This window comes from Pteronotus mesoamericanus, unplaced genomic scaffold, assembly GCF_021234165.1.
Source record: "Pteronotus mesoamericanus isolate MK-2021 breed Mesoamerican mustached bat unplaced genomic scaffold, CSHL_Meso_final scaffold_54, whole genome shotgun sequence".
Classification (NCBI taxonomy): domain Eukaryota; kingdom Metazoa; phylum Chordata; class Mammalia; order Chiroptera; family Mormoopidae; genus Pteronotus; species Pteronotus mesoamericanus.
The window spans coordinates 27,298,332-27,319,328 of NW_026555321.1; the positions used below are offsets into that span (position 1 = coordinate 27,298,332).

Here is a 20,997-nt window from a genome sequence, read left to right on the forward strand (position 1 = left end):
TACTGCCCTGCACATTTCAAATGCTATCTCATAACCTGGTTGAAACTCAAGGGCTGGATGAAGCCCTTTGGGTTAAATACCCCACCTCCTCCCTTCTCTTCTCCCCTCCCTCTCCCTCCACAGTAATGGTAGCATACTGGACATAGCATCTTGTTTGTTTGACTTCATCAGTCTGTTGGATCTTCCATATCAGTACATTCTTTTTTCCAGCTGCATAGTTTTCTATTAGATGGATTTATCATAATTTATTGTCTTATCATTTGCAGTCTTGAATGCAATAAAAGCAGAACTTCTTGCAAAAAAATTTATCCTGTCTTCATTTGGGGTTTCTCCCAATATTTTGCTATTACAAACAATGCTGCATTTTATTTATGCAACTTCCTGATCTTCACTAATCTGATACACCAAAATGGCATTTCATTGTAGTTCTAACTAATTTCTCTGTCCTTGGTTTGGCCAAAAAGTCCATTATGTTTTTTCTGTACAATGGCTATAGTAGTGCTTAGTTGTTTTTAACTTCATTTGAAACAGTTTTGTTAGGTTGTATTGTGATAGCTGCCATATCACCATACATTAAACAAAAACTTGTCAAAATTATTGGATTTTTGTGCAACCATTTTAATATTGAAGATGGAAGGAGATACACATTTTCGGCATATTTATGCTTTATTATTTCAAGAGAGGTAAAAACAATTGAAATGCAAAAAATTATCTGTGCAGTGTCTGGAGAAGGTGCTGTGACTGATCGAACATGTCAAAAGTGGTTTGTGAAGTTTCTTATAGTGTTGACATTTTGGCCAATAATTCTTTGCTGTGGGGCTGTCTTATGCATTGGAAGATGTTTAGCAGCACCACTGGCCCCTACCCACTAGAAGCTAATAGCAGGAGTTAGCCAACATACTCAAAATATCCAAATCAATAAAGTTATTGATGAAAATGAAAAATGTGTTTTTTATTTTATGGAAAAAAATATAATGGACTTTTTGGCCAGCCAATATTATGCATTTGGTAGATAGAGCATCTTCTCAAAGAAACTGTTTGTTTTGTGTGTGTGAGTTGTTTGTTGTATTCTTTCACATTTTGTATTTGGATTGGTCTTAATTATTTTAATGAGTTTGTCATATTTATGACTTGTACATATTTCATTTTAAAACAACAAACAAATCTAACTTTTATGAGTGGTTTTTGCTATGCCATTTGGTTATTTCTCATTTTCACTTCATATTTTACACATTTGTGTCTTCTACCCCTCTCTTTTAAATGATCAAATTAAGTGGTTTATGTGTTTTATTATTTTTTTAGTCACAAAGTCATGCATTTAAAGTATATTTAGTAATACATGAAAATTTTAATTATTAAAATTTAGGAGAGATAACCTGAATTAAGGCCCATGATGCCAATTTTTAAAAAGAAAATTCATTAATATTTTATAGACAAAAAAGGGAACAAAATGAAATATATCCAAATACTAACAATGTTTATATCTGGTTAGTAAGATGGAAGGTGATTTTAAGTTTTTGTACATTTTTTATATTATCTAAAATTTAGAAATTAATTTAATGTTTTAAATTACTAGAGTTAATTTTTTAGAATAGTTTTCGTGTTATAGAAAAACTAAGCAGGTGGTAGAGAGAGTTCCATATACTCACACCCAGCTTCCCCTATTATGGTACATTTATCACAACTAATGAACCAGTATTGATTATTGTTATTAACTAAAGACCATACTTCATTCAGATATCCTTAGGTTTTACCTAATGCCCTTCTTTTGTTCCAGGACCTTATCCAGGACACGACATTACATTTAGTAGTTATGTCTCTTTGGGCTCCTCTTGGCTGTGATAGTTTCTCAGACTTGTCTTTATGGCCTTCACAGTTTGGAGGAGTGTTGGTCAGGTATTTTGATGGAATTTGTCCTATGTTTTTCTACTGATTAGACTTAGGGGTCTGGAAGAGGAAGACCATAGAAGTAATGTGTTATTTCATTACATCATATCAAGGGTATGTACTATCAACACGATAGGTTAATATAATAGATAATAATATAATAATAATAAGATAATATAATATAGACTAAATGATTGGATTAGATGGTTTGTATGTTTTATTGGTTTGGTTTTTGTGGTATTTTTTCCCCCAAGGATTTGCTCAGATTTTTTTTATTAGTTCTGTTATTTTTCTAATTTATCATGTTTAATTCATGTATTTCCATTCTTTTTTTATTTACTAACATAAGTAAAAGTTAAGATTCCCTTTGAGCACTATTTTAGTGGGATCCCACAGATTCTAATACACAGACTATTTCTTATTATTCTTATTTTCTTGGTATTATACACTTTTTATATAGATCTCTCTTTTTAACCTGGGTTGTTTAAGAGTTTATTTTTTACTTATTTTTAGTCATTTTACTGTTTATACCATAGTCACATTTAAGTTGGAAAAACGGGTCCATGACAGATAGGACAGATAGGACCTGTCACACAAAGAAAAATAAGTGAAGGGTTTCATAAAGCATGAGGAGAGAAGTACTGCAGTAACACAAGGCTGGCCGGCTGCAGCAATCTGCCCACAGCGCCAAGGCACGCGAGTGGGTAAGAGTAAAGGGTGCTCCAGCGGGTTGGCCTACTTGTGTTGGTCTAAGACCACTGTTGTTTCCTAAGGGGAATATTATGCTTGGTATTGTAGCGTGGATAAAAATAGAATAGGGTGACCAAAGAAGGTTTTTAAAAAGACTCAAGTGGTAGGGTTTTGTGATTCATAATTTTGTGATTAGAATTCCATTATCAGTTACTGTATTATTTCAGCTTTTTTTGGTGAGGTCTTATTTGTGGCCTAATATATGGGAAATTTTTTGAAATATGCCTCAATTAAAATTATCTTTTTAATTATGCAATTTTGGTTTTTCTGTCTTTACCTAATTTGGTCCCTGGATCTGTCATGAACTAAAAGAGGTAAATTAAAATCACCTGCCTCTACTGTGCATCCCTCTGTCCTTCTTGTGTTTCTTGCAGCTTTTGCTCTGAATGTGGTTGCTGTTATTTGGTGTGTTAGATCTTCAATTGTGGATCATGTCCTTTGTTATTATAAAGTGTTCTTCTTTGTCTCATTTAAAACTGCTTACCCTGAATTCAGCTTTACTTGACTATATAAAGGCAATAGTGCCTGTTTAATTTGAGATAGCTCTTACCTGGGATATATTTGCCTTTTCTTTATTTTCAGAATTGTCAAATGACTTTGTTTTGGGGATATCTCTTGTAGGAAGCACGCTGTTGGGGCTTTTGTCTTAGTCTCCAATCTTAGAATCCTTTCTTTTGAGTAGTTTTCCTGGGCCATTCATTGACACAGCTGGCATTTTGGTCTTAGTTTTCCTATCATGTTTTATGTCTTTGTCTTTTTGCTTCTATTACTTTTTAAAACAAAATCTTTTATGCTACAGTCTGTTTTGTGTTTTGTTCCCTCTGACAACTGGAAAATTTGTATTTTTAGTTCTTCTCGAGGTAGCCTTTAGAACTATTCAAAATGCATTAATTTTTTTTTTTTATTTTTAAAGACTGTTCTAGTTGTCTCCTTTCTGAAATAAGTGATCATAAAATTAGTTTACAAATTTGGTCAATACTTTTATCTGCTTTGTGACAGCTTTTTTTCTGATGAGTTTCCTTGATTTGTCATATTTTTTTTCTGTTCTTTTCCTCCTTTATTTCTCCTCTAGCACCTTTGACTGCATTGTGTACTGGTCCATCTTTGAAAGAGGCGAAACTTCTCAGGTCAGCACTTGGCAGGGAATGCATAAGGGGAACCATGGAAGTATTCTAGGAGGGCAGCATTGCTCCCAGGCTTATGGTAATTTTGTTCACAGGACCATGGAAGTGATTTCTTTTAGCTTCTACCCAGACAGCAGAGACCTGCAGCGACAGCATTTTCCCAATTCAGGTCCTCCTCCTGCTCTGCCTCACCAACACACTGCTCCCTACAAAGATGGCTGCCTGTGGTTTTCTTTGTTAGCCTTGTCCTCCTCTTTCTTCCGCTTGCCCCCTGCCTCCCACTCACCTTCCCATGGAGTCTGTACCCTATCCTCAGATGTTACCTTATGTTCATGTCCATGTCCCTGGGTTACCTGGGTGTCACAGGCAGCTCCCAACTGCCAGATCACATACCCTGTTCCAATTGTTTCTGATTAGGAATCATTATTTTTTTTTTCCTTCAGGAAGTGCCAGTTAATGAGATCTGCCAGTTTTATCTGAGCTTTGCAGCCACAAGTGTCTCCTGTAGGTACCTTCTCACACCCCATTTGATTTTCACTGCTTTTGGCAGCCTCTCCTTTTAAGTTGTGGTTCAGGTTACAAATGTGTTCCAGTTTTGCTGAAGATAGAATTTCTCCTTTATTTTGGGTGATTTGGGATATGAAAAGGTATAACTTTATCCTGCTATCTTAGAACTGTCTCGTGTTGTGAATTTCCCTTTTTATGTGTTCTGGTATTCCTCCAGGTTAAACATTAGCCAGAGCTCTCTTGGTGGAGTTGGCACGAGCAGGAGCTGGGGTCCAATTGGAGAAAGCAAAGAATATGGGAATTGAGAATAAAATAGGAGAATTAAAAAAGAGAGTCACAGCACCCCCACCTGTGATTTGTGGCAGCAGGGTTCTTTCCCTCTCCACCTGCCCTTTGGCTGGGAGCGTGCCACTGTTTGGGTGGGAGGTCACGGCCAGGCTGAACAGGGGATGAAAAACGCCTGTCTCCTGGTCTGTCTCAGGAAGTTGTTTTGAGCCCAGCAACACTCAGGCCAGGGCAGGGAGGGCGCAGGCCTCTGTTCTGGACAGGCTGCAGGGCTCAGCTCTCCATCTCAGCCCACACCAGGGCCCATCCAACACCCTGGCTCGGGTTGGCCTCCTAGTGCTTGTGGCCAAGTCCTCCTCCCTGAAAACCAGGATCCTGCCTCAGAGGAGGCTTCCAGAGTTAATGATCTTTATACGCCCATAGAGAGAGCTTGCCCTTCCAAAGGGAAAGGTTTTCCTTGGGACGCCAGTAGGATAGAGCCAGAGAGAAAAACCTGCCCGCAGAGTCTCAGGCCAGCCCTTTACATTATTGTCACAGATTCCCACGCCACCCAGAAGGAGCGGTTTTATCTCCATTTTACAGATGAGGTAACTGGAGTCTCGGAGAGGCTGAGACCAAGAGACCTTCCTCTGGACTCACAGCTAAGAGATGGAGAGAAGGGTTGGGATGCAATTCTGTTTGGTTCCAGGGCCTCAACATCAGCTCCCTTGTCCCCCTTCTTCCTGCTCACCCTCCCATGGAAACCCCACCCTATCCTTAGGTGGTTGCCTTGTGTCCACATCCATGTTCCTGGGTGATCTTGCTGGATCCTCACTCGGTGTCTTGCTTCTCAACCCTGGCTATACTTCAGATGCTATTTAAGCTCCCCAGGGCAGCCAGGGAGAGGAGAGAGCAGGCCATATCTTACATGTTTTAGGCAACTGTGCCCCCTCAGGCTTGGCACAGGCCTTGTCCTCTGGAATCAAATGCATCTGGGTTCCTCTCCAGCCTCCGTGATCTTGGACAAGTCACTTCTCTGGGTTCAGTCCATTTTTCTAAAATGAAATGAACTATGATTGCTCCTGGTACAAAACATGGACTCTGAAGCCAGATGGGCTCAGTATGAATCTTGGCTAAGCCCCTTATTAGCTGTAGGACTTTGGTTAATTACTTACCCTCTCTCTTTTAGTTTTCTCCTCTATAAAATAGGAATAATGAGTAAGTCTTACAGGGAGGTTTAAGGATGAAATGAGCTAATAAATGTAAATCATTTAGAGCAGTGTCTAGCATATGGCAAGTTCTAGGTAAGTGCCAGATATTACTGTAGTAATTAATTATTATTAATGCGTGGTAAGCACTCAGCTAAAGCATGGGCATAAATGGCCGTTGATGCTGCTGCTATAACCTGTGCCCTTTGCTTCCTTCCAGGAGCTTGGGCCCCTGCCCCAGCCCCGTAGAGGCTGTGGAGGTACACCGTCCGGAAGCCTGGTTCCCAGGCCCCTGGCCCATCCCCGGCTGCGGGGAGTGGCACTTCCCACGAGGTAGCGGCGGCCTGCAGCTGTGGCCCCCTCCTGACAGTGAGCCATGGGCCAGAAGCTCTCCGGGAGCCTCAAGTCGGTGGAGGTTCGAGAGCCCGCGCTACGGCCGGCCAAGCGGGAGCTGCGGGGCGCAGAGCCAGGGCGGCCAGCGCGGCTGGACCAGCTGCTGGACATGCCTGCGGCGGGGCTGGCTGTGCAGCTGCGACACGCGTGGAACCCTGAGGACCGTTCACTCAATGTCTTCGTCAAGGATGACGACCGGCTCACCTTCCACCGGCACCCGGTGGCCCAAAGCACTGACGGCATCCGCGGCAAGGTGGGCCATGCCCGCGGCCTGCATGCCTGGCAGATCCACTGGCCAGCTCGGCAGCGGGGCACCCACGCGGTTGTGGGTGTGGCCACGGCGCGGGCACCCCTGCACTCGGTAGGCTACACGGCGCTGGTGGGCAGTGACGCCGAGTCGTGGGGCTGGGACCTGGGCCGCAGTCGCCTCTACCACGATGGCAAGAACCGTCCCGGAGTGGCCTACCCGGCCTTCCTGGGGCCCGATGAAGCCTTCGCATTGCCGGACTCGCTGCTTGTGGTGCTGGACATGGACGAGGGCACGCTCAGCTTCGTTGTGGACGGCCAATACCTAGGCGTGGCCTTTCGGGGTCTCAAGGGCAAGAAGCTGTACCCGGTGGTGAGTGCTGTGTGGGGCCACTGTGAAGTCACCATGCGCTACATCAATGGCCTTGACCGTAAGTGCACCGGCTCGGTGGGGAACGGAGAAGTTCCAGAGTCTGCCTGTCCCTAGGATTGTTGGGGAGGGGGACCAGAGGCAGCAGGTGAAGCCCCGCCCTTCCTCAGCACTTTGGGTAACCCTGCCATGTGTAGAGCGTGAGTAGAATGTGGACTCTGGGACCAAGCTATTGGGTTTGATTCTTAACTCTCCTTTGCTGGCTTAGAGATCTTGGACTATGGCTCAGTTTCCTTACCTGAAAATGTGGCACAGTGTTAATAATTTTGGTCAGGGTTGTGTTGAAGATGGAACAAGATAATAATGTTTGTGAAATGATTAGAACCGTGACTGGCACCTAGTAAGGGCTCTGAGTGTTGATGCTAATTTCGAATCCTTCAGTCTGTTTAAGAGTTATGCAAAATGATGTGTCCTGTGCGCCCAGCCTCCTGCTCACAGCAGAAGCAGAGTGGCAAGTAAAAGACACAGGCCTTGTCTTGAATGCCATGCACTCAAATTACTGATAAATAACAAATACTGATAACAACAGATATCATTTATCGACCACCTACTATATGCAGGGTTGAACACCAAAATAATGCCAGCACTTCCTGGTGAACTGTATATTAAAGAGGCCACTGCCTCTCCTCTCTAGAGGAATTAGAGCTGCAAGTTGTGGTATCTTCCAGTTTTTCCAAAAGGATCCAGAAATCTAGATTTTGAACTGTCCCAGTTTAAACTTGGTCGCTATGGAAAACATGGTGTGGGCCAACAAACCACCCTGCAGGCTGCAGACAAGCCCATAGCTGCTGGGTTTGACTCCTAAGAATTCTAAGGCTGTGTCTCATTTAGGATACACAATCATCCTGTGAGGCCCCAATAACAGAAGTGGTTATTGGTCTTAGGATTGGGTCACCCCTGGGGGCCTCTAGACAGAGGGGCACACAGACGCCTATCCCACAACCATGAGTGGGACCTCTAGGCTTACACACTCCTGGTCCAAACAGACATCCTGCCATATCCCTGACGAAGCTCACAGGGGTGGGTGCTGAAAGCCAGAATTTCACTTTCTTCATTGGCACTGAGAGATATAATTGCCCCCATTTCAGAGATGAGAAAACTGAAGAGCAGGGCCACAGAGAGCTAGGACCACGTCTCCCCAGGCTTGTCAGCCTCTGAACCCCACTCTTTTTTCATGCTTCCCCTTTAAGTTCAGGGACCAAGAGTAACACTCAAGAAAAAGAAGAACAAGATTTACTCAAGTAAGATTTACAGTTATTCAGGCACAGGGTGGGGTGGCTCTTCAAGGGTGGCAGGCCAGCGGGCCCTGTCTGTTGTGCTCAGCTCTCTGGGATAATTGGTGACATTCTTGCTCGTATTTTATTTTCATGGTTGTTGGACTAAGATTGCTGTCAAATACCACAGTGTTGTTCTGTTTCCTCAAATTAACTGGTTAAATCTGGGAACAGATGAGTGTGTCCCGAGAAGACTAGTGTAGTGCTTCCAGTGCCTTATGGAGAATGTCTGGATCCCTCACAGATATGGTGACCAGGCAAACCTCAGTGCTGAGAAAACCAACACCAACAACACTCTCTTAAAACAGAATTGGCAAGTTTACTTGCCAGAATTGACCCCTAGACTAGACAGGTAGACTTCATGAAAAGTTCTCGTGTCTGATATCCCCTCTTTTCAACTTGCACCCCTAACGCTCAGTGGTTTTGTGCCTTCGGTGAGTCAGTCTAATGCCTTATCACTCATTTCACTCATCTGTACATTGGGTCGGCATCAGGTCCCTTTCATAGCTGCTGTGAGATCTTGTGCAGTGGCATCAATAATATGGGAGCTGGGATTAAAGGCTGATGTTGATACCCCATGGGAACTACCTGAGCCAACGGTTGGGCCCCCGTGGTGGGCTTCCTCTTGCATATTGATTCACACTCAGGTGTTCTGCTGCTTAGTTTTCAGGTACAAAGCTAAGGTGCTAACAAGGTTGCAAGCAGTGACCCTTCCATGCACGATAGGACTAGGAGCAATCAAGCCATGGTATCCTCCTTGACATGTTGCTCGGGGTGGGGGTCTGGGTGGGAAAGGACCGTTGTGTTTGGGGCATTTTGAGCTCTTTGATCCTTCCGATGGCTAAAGACTTGATGAGACTGAAATTTGGAGTGTTCCATCCTCCCCCATTGATGGTGGGTTTTTTTCATGACTTCCTGGACTCAAGGGGAGTCCAGGAGGTCTTGCAATACAAGCCTGTGGCATCTTCCATTCGGTGACAGGATTTACTTGTCTCCTGTGGCACTGGCATAGTCCCTACATAAGAGTAATGTTCTCTGTCTCGGGCAGGGTATGCCTTCAGGAAGGGGGGTCCAGCTTCTCTGGGCTTCAAAAGGCCCGTGGTCAGTGGGACAAGCCCTGACAATAAGGTGGGCCACAGCACAGGCTGCAGTGGAGCCTGACAGGAGCTGGTTTGGGAAAGGCCTCTGTGATGCCTTTACCTGCTCACCTGGGCTGAAGTCCACCAGTGGATCCCTGGGCACTGGGAAAGGTTGGCCCTAGGGAGTCTCTGGGCAGAGCAGGTGACCTAAGGTGGTGTTTTGTGCCTGAGAAGAACTCTGAGCCACATTAATTGTGGAATGTGGCAGGTCCCTAAACTCAGACCCTACTGGGATGTGGCCTCAATTAGAGACCAGCTCAAGAGCAGAAAAGGTGGGGCTGCTCTCTGGAGTTGCTTCCCCACAAGATCATGGGGACAGATCTCTGCCCAGGGCCCCTCGCAGGCCCCAAGGCTCTCCAGGAGGCCATGGACAATGATCACCTCCTCTCTTGGAACCTCTTGGTTCTCCTTTGTAAAATGGGCACGATAAAGCTCGCCCGCACAGGGCAGACACACAGGAATTGGTGCTCGCTTCTTTGATTGACTAGGGGAGCTGGGCCAGGTCCTGGGGTCCACCTATGGGTTAAAACAAAAATGGCCTTCATAGAGGCTTCTCTTCTAATTTGAATAAAGGAAGTTAATGGATACCATTTTCTCCATCTTTTTGAATTTTCATGACTGTAAAAGCAAGACTTAGAAAGTGCTAACCACATTTAACTCTGAAGCATGTGTGTTTTGAGAGCAAGAGCTCCTGGAAATGCTGTTTCCTTTGCAAATGTGTTTCTTCAGCTTTGCCATGAAGTGAAACAGCTCAGCATCTTGGGTTCACTGTAAAGAGCTGCAAGACGCCAGGAGCTCTGCCTCCTGAGTGAGCTGAAGAAACATGAAGACAGCCTGCCCATTTGCTGTCTCCAGATGACAGGATCCAGGGCCCAAATAATAACAACAGCAATAACTAACATAATAACAGCAAAAACTAATAGAGTGCTTAGTCTGAGATGGGCTCTGTTCTAAGCACTTTACGAATTCTAACTCACTTAATCCTTGTAACAACTCTTTGAGCTAAAAACTTGTATTACCACCTTTATTTTATGATGAAGAATTGAAACATGGAGACCCTGAATAAGTTGCTCAAGTTCACACAGCTAGTGACTGGAGGAACCAGGGTTCACATTGGCCGTCTGGTCCAATGGGCCCCCTTGCAGACAAGACAGGAAGAAGACAGACAGGAGGGGCTGCTTCACCTGGCCAGGTGCAGCAAAGGGCGGGACCCTGTCCTTCAGCCATGAGTTTGTGTGAGGCCCTGAGATGCTGTCCCTGTTTTTCCTCCTCCCACCGGTTTCCTCTCCAACCCTCAAAGCCCTTGGCTCTGCACAGAACTCCTCGGGGTGTTCCAAAAAGCTAGTTGCATAAAGGCAGTCCCCGCAGTGGCTGTACATCAGGCAGGCTTTGATTGCTAACAGAATAATGTCACTGAAAATGTCCCAACTGCTATAAGGTTCAGCCCCTGGGGTGGGCCAGGCCTTTGGAATCAGTTCTGGGCTGGTTTCAGGAATTGCCCCTGGGCTCAAGCTCCTGGCTCCTCCTCCATGCTGGCTGCCAGGAGGGCTAACAGACTGGCTTTGTCTGCTGTCTTGGAGTTCTTGGGTGGTGAGTGGTGTGTGAGTGACACAGGAAGTGGAAAAGAGCCACAGACAGAGGAAAGCTGGCATGGCGTCCCAAGCAGCTTTGATTTGGGGGTCATAATAATTATACTTTTTTAAAGATACCACCCATGTTTCATGCCTTGAACCGAGTGTTGTACTCCTTTCATTCTTTTTGTTGTTGTTGTTCACATAATAAACCTTGAGGCAATGTGACTATTATTACCTCCATTTTATAAAAAATGAAACTGACTCTTAGAAGGTGAAGAATTTGCCCAAAGCCAGGCAGCTAGCAGGTAGCAGAGCTGTACTTAAACCCAGGTCATAGCCGCTGCTGTGCCCCGCCCCCTGCTGCCCGCGCCAGCTCTGCCTCCGTTCTGCCCACAGAGCAGGGCCTGATTCCACAGAGCAGGTGTCCTGAGCTGACTTTCCGGGGGATGGAGAGTGGGAACCGTGGGCTCTCGGGCCAAACTGGCAGAGCGGGCTTGTCTGCCTGCATCAAGTCAGGGAAATTGTATTTCCAGACGTAGTTCCTAGATGGTTTAATTGATCTGCCAACAACTATTTATTGGCGCAGTGGCTCGGCAGAAGAGGCTGGCGGCCAGCCAAGTTTTCTGGTATTGATGAAGGCCAGAGAGAGTTTTCTACCAGGATGACTGCAAGGACACCATCCCCTTGCCAGAGCTGTCCTCCCAGCCTGCGCTGAACTCGCGACCTTCCTGCTCAACTCCCACGTGTCTCCTGGGTGGTATGGTCCCCGCAGCCTTGCTGACATCTGGATTCAGCTCCTCTTCCCTCCTGACCAGGTCTGGGCCCGGTCCCCACTTCACCCTGCTGCCCTATCATTCCACCCTGACTCCAGTTCCCCCCTGGCCCCCAGCCCAGGGCTCTGTCCCCTGCACCCCCAATTCAGCACTGAGTCCTCCCCGTCCACGTCATTCGCTCACTTTCACATGGCCCTGCCTCCTTTCCCCAGATGGGTAGGAGGTTCCTCGGGGCACAGAGGGTGACTCAGGAGGCAAACGTGGGGAAGTGCACAGAGAAGGATTTAAAAATGGGATGCATTTACTTCTCAAAGGTAAACTGTGCACATACATGGACAGCAAACTTAAACAGTACTGAAAGGTGTCCAGTGAAATGCCACTGCCCATAGCTCCCCGGCTCCTCTCCCCACTGACAGCCACCCTTCGCAGTCTCTCACGTGTCTTCGCAGAATTTTATGTCAGATGTTTTACACAAATGTGATTATACTGCAAACAATGCTCGGCACCTCATTTTCCCCCCTTACTCTATCTTGGTGATTGTTCAATATGATTAACATAGAGCTTGCCTCATTCTTTATTAGCAGCTGCGTGGGTTTCCATGGCATGACTGTGTCATAATAGTAATAGAAATGTACTTTGCCATCAGGCATCAGGTTTATGGATAATATATACAAAGTGACTGGGTTAGTGCCTGATGCAGAGTAGATACTAAAAGAGGTGGGTTTCAAAATTGCCAGTTATGACTTTTACAGCTCCCATAGATTGGTACAATTACTTAGCGTTATTAAACGTAGAAATAATTCTCGTTACTAAATTTGGGTCCACATTGTGAAATCCCTGGGATTTCACACCAGGGAATATGTTGGTTTGGAAGGATTTTGACTCTTTTCTCTTTAATATACATGATGGAAATGCCATCTGAGGTTCAAAGGCCACTGTGAATTTGTTACAAATGAGCTGACTGTGTTTAGCCTTCACTATGAGCAGTTTTAAAGGTTTCCAGTGAAATGTCTGGTTCAAGTGTTTTGTAGCTCCCAGTGGTGACTTGCATGGTGAGCATGTCAGCAAAGATGTCCAAGCAGGCGGTGTCTCCACCAGCTGTGCCCACGTGTGTATATAACGAGATGAGCTGCCGAGGCGGCAGGCGTGAGGTCCGCATCTGCCTCCGAACAGATGTTACTAGGCCTGGCCGTGGGCTAGCTGCCCCTGGACCTTTGGAGGAAAGGGAAGGGGGAAGAGGTGGCCGGTCTCCACTTTTCGGGATCTGACAGGGGGGTGAGGGCAGCCCCAGTCATTGGGGCTGGAACAGATGCCATTCGGCAGCTGGCGACAGACCCCGTTTTACCGCTGGGAGCTGAATGGACCAAAAGTTGGGAGCACTTGTCCACAGCCACCTGCTAATTAAAACCCAGGCCTCTGATCCCCCTTGAAAATGCACAAAAACAAGACAATGAGAATTCAGTGCAGCTTACGAGTCTGTCTTAAAGAACCCTGACACAGGTAGTGATAGCTATCGGGGTTCCGGAGAGACTCATGGGTGGGGGTGGAGGGACCTGAAAGGCTTCCCAGGGCGTGGCTTTGGTGCTGGCGCGGAATTTGCAGAGGTGTTCCCCCAGCCCCACATACACACACGAAGACCCTCCGTGCCTTCTCAGTGCCTCCTCCCACATGCCCAAGACCCTGCTCGGACCGTAGGGCAACGGGGTTCAGCTCATCAGAAACCAGAGATAACTGGTCTCTCCACTTATGACCTGGACAACCTGGGCCTACATTTCCTAACTTCTCATACCTATAAAGGAAATGGGACTGGCTTACCCCATAGCCCCGTCACCAGTGTTTCTCAAACCTTAGTGTGCCTTCTAGTCAGCTAGGGGGTCCTGTTAAATGCAGATTCTGATTTAGAAGAGCTGGGTGGGGCTCCAGATTCTACAGTTCTGACAGGCTCCTGGGTGATGCTCATCATGCTGCCTGTTGAAGGTGGGGCAGAGAGGACTAGGCCTCCACGTGCCTGGGGTGTCCCCTAGCCCCGATGTCCACCTACCTAATGCCACTCTGATCTTGCAGCCACGTTAACCTGCTTATTCCTCCGTGCTGTGCTCTGTGCCGACCTCTTCACTGGGGCTGGCAGCGAGGGCGACTCCTGTGCCTTCTGCATCCCTCCCTTTCCTATGCAGCTCACCGCACTGTTGTTCCCGTCCTCCCCACCTACCATGTGACTCAGTTTATGTGTCCTGGAACCCAAGTTCTCACAGTTGCCAGCAAGGTCAACACAAGTAAATCCACACTATTATCCATGAATTTCCCGTGAGGGCCACTTTGTTTGGGGAGGGATTACCACAAATAGAAATAGCTCTTTGTTAAATAGTCATTGATTGAGCGCTTACAAAAGACCAGACACCGCTCACCCTGCTTGAGCCTCATCCTATTTAAACCTCCACAGTCCAGTGCAAATGCTAGTAAGCTCCCTCCGCACATTAGCTCATTTAACCCCCACGGAGGAGGAGCAGGCACTGTCTTCCCACTTCACAGGCAAGGGGACTGAGGCCGAGGGGGGTGAAGAAGCCGCTCACAGCACGTGCTTGGGGGCAGCCATCTCCGACTCTAGTGCCCACGTCGCTAACCTCCGCGCCACACGTGGCACAGTGAGCGTTCACCGGAGCTGGTGTCGGCAGGCCCGATTTAAACACTCTTAAATACAGTACCGCCGAGCAGCATGCTTTCTCTCACCCCTGCCGACTGGAACTGGTGCTGACAGTGAGTGGGTGCTACCTGGGGAAACCATGACTAGAGTCAGCAGCTTCTCAGGAGGGTGTTTTAAATGGCTGGGAGAGCACATGGCCTGCTAGACCGGCAGCAGCATTTGTTTGCCTGCGGCCGGGAAGCTGGCTGATCCCCCGGTCTTGTCCCTTGGCTGAGGCGAGGGGGCGGTTAGCGTGAGTTACGGCCTAGCCCAGACACTAATAAGGCTGCTTGTCTGCGGCCTGCCATAATTCAAGTTAAGACGGTGCCGTTTAATAGCCCTTCTTCATCAGATCTTCCAGGACTCGGTGCCTCCTTAATGATTTATTTGCTTGGGATGAAATTAAGCCGAGACAGCGTGAGCTTGGAAAATACTGCCATGCTGGCTTCCCACTTTTTTATCTTTGCTGGAGGCCGCTTCTATAAATAGGCTGCCAGGCCCGCTTTGTGACCCAACTACTGGGAGCTCCGATGGGCACAGGCTGCCCCTCATTGACCCCTGGGACCACACTTGATGGGGCATCTGCTGCCCCTCATCTGTCCCATCCCCAAGGTCAGCGACCGTGTCAGGGTGCAGCAAGGGACCAGAGCTGCCAGCAAAGACATCATCATCCGGGCTCAGAATTATTTAAGTGGAAGCATTTGAGTTGATCCACGTGGAGCCACAGCCATGTTCCAGGTCTTGCCTTTTTATTGATGTCTCTCCCCGAAGATACATTTCATGAGGACGTCCCAGGGGGAGAGCCAGCATGCTTCTGGTGTTTAGTTAGGTGGTGATGGCTCTCTGCCTGATGTCTGGGCCTCACTGGGAGGGACATGTGGGGTCCTGGTCGCACCCCTAAGGGTGGCTGCCTCTGGAGTGAGGGGCCAGCTTCACAGCTGAGGGCCACTCACAGCGCTCACCCAGAGACCACGCGCCAAGAGTGGGGCTGGGATGCTTAAATGGGGCTCCTCTGGAAGTCCGGAACCCAGAAGATTCAAGCTGCTTCAGGGAAGGGGGTGAATGCAAGGTCACATGAGGACTAGGGCGGGGAAGGGGGGGTCCAGGAACGGGAGTGTGCCCAGGCAACCCATTGCTGCCTCAGCTGCACGTCTGTCCCAGGGATGCCCCGCCCAACTGTTCCTGATACCTCCCCTGTTTTTTCTGTTCCCTCATAATTTGAGCGCCCCTTGGCATTAGCTCAGTGTGGCCCTGACCCCACCCCTGCGCCCTGACAGCTTCCGCCTCGCTGTTTGCTGGCTCGTTATTGTCCCTGAGAGTTGCTGATAGGCCCAGTGCTTCTCAGGTGCAGGCAGAGTTTCCCACCGGTCCTCTGATTGGCAGCCTCTGGGCTGGGAACCTGCGGGTTCCCTTAGCTGCCGGAGTCCTGGAGCGGGTCATTCAGCACACCAGTCTGGATATCAGCATCCCTCAAGCAGAGTGTGAAAAACACAGATTTTTGCTGTGTCTCACCTGTCGAATCACTGGGCCTTGGTGTGCCCGTGTGTGTGCTGCGTGTGTGCTGCAGGCGTCCCAGGTGACCATGTGGTCCGCCCAACACTGGCCGCAAGTCAGCTGTTTGGCATGCCCGAGGGAGGCTGCTGGGCTGGGTGGGTGCAGGGTCACGTGGACAGGGGGTGCGGGTGGGCGAGCAGCAATGTCCCAGATTCATAGGAACTGCATGCAGGGAAGCGCAGTCCCAGGCACAGCAGGGGTCGGCCTCCCAGTCTTGACCGTGTCAGACCTGGGGGACCTGAAGACTGTGCTTACGGTTCCAGTACCAAGAGAACAGAAGTTTGGTCCATGTGGCCCCAGTGTCAGAGTTGGGCCGAGTTTGGAAAGGCCGCCTTAACCCCTCGCTTTCTCCTGGCGAACCGCAGGGAGCCTCAGGACAGATGCGTGAGTGCTGTGGAAGCAATGCCCACAGCCTGTCCCTCAGCCAGGGCTCTGCGAGTGTGTGCTGCTGTGCGCCCACTTCTGCAGCCTCAATTGAGATGGCACAGGTAGGCAGTCAGGAGTCCTCCTGAGTGGAGGCATTTCTCCCTGCCAGCCGGGGCTGGGCCGTCCCCTCTGCCCCTGTGTCGCGGCACCTGGCGCATGGTGAGTTCGCAGTCAGAGTCTACTGTGACTGAGTGGATGGATAACTCGAATCCACACAGCACGATGACAAAGCACTGCATGTTTGGGTAGAGGGCAAGGCCCGGGGTAGAGCACCCTTTTCCAACAACTTCAGCACAAAACAGAAAGCATTTACAAGCTTCTCATTGAAACTTCAGGAAAGGGACTCCTGAGAAGTTTCCAGTTAGCTAGGAATAGTACCTTGAAATTAGTCGCATTCTGCCCACAGCCACTAATTTGATCTGCATGTAAAAAAGCCATCACTTTTTCCGCAACCACACACGGTCCTGCATAGGCCAGTCTGCCCTCTGGGGTAGGAAGGGGCAGTGACATCGGCCGTGCATCCCTCCACTCGGCGTTTGTGGAGGGCCTGCCCTATGCCCGCCTGGGCCAGGAGCTGGGCTGCAGCGGTGAGCCAGACGGGCTTGTTCCCCTCCCTGGAGCCCGCGTCTGCTGCGAGCCACAGTCACAATAGACGAGGCTTTTCATCAGTCAGCCAATCACTCAGCGGCTATTTTTTGAACACCTCCTATGTGCCAGGCACTGGGGATACTGTGATGACAATTCAGGGGGAGAGACAGACAAAAAAAAACCCAAACAAATGCTATGGTAAATTTAGATACAGTTGAATGTGATTTAAGAGAACAAAACTGGAGGAAATGATGAGGAAAGATATCTCCAAGCTGTTGCCTTGGCCCCCTTTCTGGGAGTGGGGGGGACATAGGAGTGAGACCTACACGATGAGGCAAGGCAGCCATGGAACAATCTGGGGGAAGAGTGAGTCAGCGGGGACCAGCCTGGGAGTCTGGGGCCAACAGGGCAGCCAGCAAGGCCGGGTGCGGTGCAGGGGAGAGTGGGGGCCGCGTGGCTTCAGGGCCGGCAGGGGCTGCACACAGGGTCTGCGGGCTGCGGCCTTGCCTTCCATCCATCAAACTCGGGCATTGCACTGTTTTAGGAAAAGTCATAAATGGCCTTATTTTAAAGAAGCAATATCTGAAGTTTCTTTTCCTTTGGGACATGTCTCCTGGTGTTACAAAATGACATGTTGTTGGGACTTTGGTTAGGATGACCTTTAATGGAGGTGGATATTGCCATTTCCATTTTGCAGATTGATTGATCGAGGCTCAGAAAGTTTGGAAGCCTTGCTCAGGTCACACTGTGAGTGGGAGAGCCGATCTGAACCCCATCTTTTGTTTTCACACCTTGTCACTGTCCCCTGACATGGCAGAGCCCTAATGCTCTGACAGGCCTCTGCTGGCCTGGGTGCTTGTCACCTCTGGGCTGGGGAAGCCACCCAGGAGGGACATGATGGATTGAGGGCTTTTATTTCCCTTTTGACTGGCTTGGGCCTTTGCTTCCTTTGCTTTTAAAGGTGTCTTGCCAAAATGGGTTTTCAGATATGTTGAAAAAGCATTCTCTACCTGAACTAATTTGAGTCTGACTTGGGGTGGAAAGAGAGGAGGAAAAGGCGTAAATCCTAGGAAGAGCACTAGACCGAAAGCCAGGAAACCTGGCTCAGCCCAGCCCCGCTTGGCCACCAGCCACATGACCTAGGGTAAGTCACCTTCCCTCTCTGTGCCTCTGTTTCTCCATCAGAGGAAGGAGGGAACTGGACAAGATGACCTCGAAAGATCTTCATTATTCATTGGTATCAAATATTGATAAACTGCACATCTGATTTTTTGGAATGACAATTACTTTAGGCTGTTGTGCTGTCCAATACAATAGCCACTAGCCACATATGGCTATTTACATTTAGGTTTAAGTTAATTAAAATTAAGTTGAAAATTCAATTCTTCAGTTGCACTAGCCGCATTCAAGTGCTCCACAGCCACAGGGCCCCAGCTTGAGGAGGGCGGGTTCAGGAAGAAGGTTCAGCGCAGATGCCCAGGCAACTTACAGAAAGCCGCAGTTCCTGGGTGGGGAGGGCCGGCAGGGGGCAACGGCAGGAGGTATGCCAGGAATCCAGAGGAGGAGGCCCTGGGGGACAGCAGGGGTCAGGAACCCTGCGCGGGGGGAGGCAGCCTCAGGGGTGGAGACAACAGCCCAGAACACCCCAATTCAGGTCGGGGAGCAGCAACGCCCTTGCTAGGTCCTTGGGGGAGGCCCTGAGCCTACTGGGCCTCCATCTCCACTGGAGAAAGGGGAGGAGTAGGAAAGAGGATAGTTAAGGAGATGGACTGAAATCAGACCCTTGCAAGCCCTTTGTACATGGTCGCCCCGGACCACAGCACTGTGGATTATTCATTTTGACTGGTCATCATAGGCTGGCCTCTGTGATTTGAAGGTACTGGGGTTCCCTTCCTTCTCTCCAATGGGCAGTAGGCTCTTTGGAAAAGATGATGAGCGTGTTCTTGCCGTGTTCCCCACAGCCCTGAACACGCAGGTTGCTTTCCGTCCATGCTGTCGGACCACAGAGGAACAGAGCGGTGCTGGGGGCCGCCTGTGGGGCCACACTGGCTTTCTTCTCTCTCCTCCTGACCTGGCCACCTTTCACCAGCAGGTCGTCATGCTCCCAGGCTGTTAAACACTCTCCTTGTCCCTGACACATGTGCGCGCCTGGCTGGGTCTGGTTGTCATTTTCTGAACTCATGGCCCATCTCGGGCTCTGACCCCAGCCCCGCTGTGTGTAAACAAATCAAGGGCAGGGGTCAAAGGCCCAAGCTGGGCTTTGCCAGCATCTCACACGGGTGTGTGCTTGGCAGGAAGTAGCCTGGTGTCCAGTTTCATGATGCTGGTCCCTCCCCATGCTGAAATCAGCTTTCATCTGCATTCCTAGGTGACATTTCTGGCTGACTTGATGATGGATGGCCGGCTGCACACCAGCCTTGGATGGGTTCATTGCTCAGGTCTGGCTCTGGTTTTTCATGAAGTCCCCTCCGCAGACATGCAGAACACAGAGAGAGGAGTTTGAATTCCGCCATAAAATGGATGGGCTTCCCATAAAAGTTTTGATGACGATAAGTCAGAGTAACCATTTGATGAACATAAAATGCCCCTGCCCCAAACTAAGTGCTTTATGTATAGATGCAACTCCATTAAATCCTTTTGAGTGGTTTGTGTTAAAAGCCCCATTTCATGGATGAAGAAATTGAGGCTGTGAGAGGCCAAAAGGTTGCAGGGCCAAAACTGGAATCGGGACCTGAGTCTATTTGATTCCCAGTTCAAAGTCTCCCTTCCTGGATGTCTTCAAAGGCCTCCTATCTTGCCCCTGGTGTCTTCCCTCTGATCATCATGAGCTGCAGCAAGGTTTTCAAGCACCTGAAATGCACTGTGGTGTCCTGCTTTTCTTGCTTAGTCTCAGCATGATCTGGACTTCTCTAGATACGGGTTTAAGGCCAGGTCTTGCTGAGCTGTGTGACCTGGGACAGCCACAGAACCCCCTTGAGACTTAGGTGCCTTCACTAGACAAAAGGGCCACCTTACGTACCCGAGGAGCTGAGAGCAATGCCAGGTACATGGTGGCATCCCTCAGTTTCTTTGGATGGCCCATGGGAACCACGTTCCATGGTTCCTCAGAGGGGACACTGTAGTCCCCATGCTACCCGCCCCCACCAGCCCCAGTAGAGCCCTGACGGTGTCTCTCGGTCCCAGGTCATGTCCAGCAGAAGACACAAGAAAGGCATCCGCCCCATCCAGGCCCCATGTTCTCAGCCTTCTGCCAGAAGAAACGCCACAGCTGGCTCTGCCCCGGGGAGGAGGGTCTTAGCTGCACTCCCTTCTCCAGGCAGAGCCAGGGAGACGTGCCCTGCGTGTGGCCTCCCTCCCCAGACCCAGCTGCTCAGAGCTTCCGTCCCAGGAGCGTGGCCCCCCGGGCCCCAGAGCAGCAGCCGCATCTCAGCAGGCAGGTCCCACCGCCACTCCTTTGCTTGTGCTGTGCCCCCTGCCTGATGCCAGGCCCACTTCCATCTGCCTGAAGCTGTCCTTTCTCAAGGCTCAGAGAGATGCCAACTTTGTTTTAAAAAGTCCTCTTTAATCTTCTTGGTCCATATTGACAACTCTATTCTGAGCTGCTGGAGCACATGTAGGTGTATGGAGGTGGGTTGTAGGGCTTTATAACCCAGCAAGGAAGAAGGCACAGTCACCTTCTTAACGACCAGTCCCAGGACATCTTTCTCTGTGTCTCCTCCTCACTGGACTCTGGCCCCTGCTTACCTTTCCCTCGTCCAACCTCCAGAACCTCTGGCGGCCCTGCAGCGGGGAAAGGCTCTGAAGTTAGGAAGAAAGCCGGGGTTTGAATCGTGGCTGTGCCATTCAAGGCAGTGGGACCCTCTGGGCTTTCACTTTGGTGTCATCATCTGTAACATGTAGCTCATAATGGCTGTGCGGGAGGGTGGCAAAGAGGTCAGTGAGCCGTGGGGGTGAAAAGCCCGTCACACGCCCGAGGCAGCGCCTCACAGCAAGGAGCTCACGAGGGCCTGTGCCTTCTTCCAGCTAATAACAGCCTGTGATACAGCCCCGGGCAGGCAGTGGGTGCACCTTGGCGATTCCTTGGTTTTTTCAGTACTTTCTTTTGCAATGTTCCTCTGTTAAAAGCAGCCAGAGGCGTTAGAGTCTGCGAGCAGAAGCATGGTGCTAGCTCAGCTTCTGA

General features: G+C 49.1%; 1 protein-coding gene across 1 annotated transcript in view; it reads left to right on the forward strand.

The window, feature by feature from the left end:
* Positions 1–6,116: 6,116 nt before the first annotated feature.
* SPSB4 (splA/ryanodine receptor domain and SOCS box containing 4) overlaps positions 6,117–20,997 on the forward strand; it is a 57,722-nt gene continuing 42,841 nt past the window's right edge. Inside the window, exon 1 of the mRNA XM_054595858.1 lies at positions 6,117–6,810. Within this exon, the coding sequence (XP_054451833.1) occupies positions 6,117–6,810 (694 nt within the window). The remainder of the gene's footprint in view (positions 6,811–20,997) is intronic.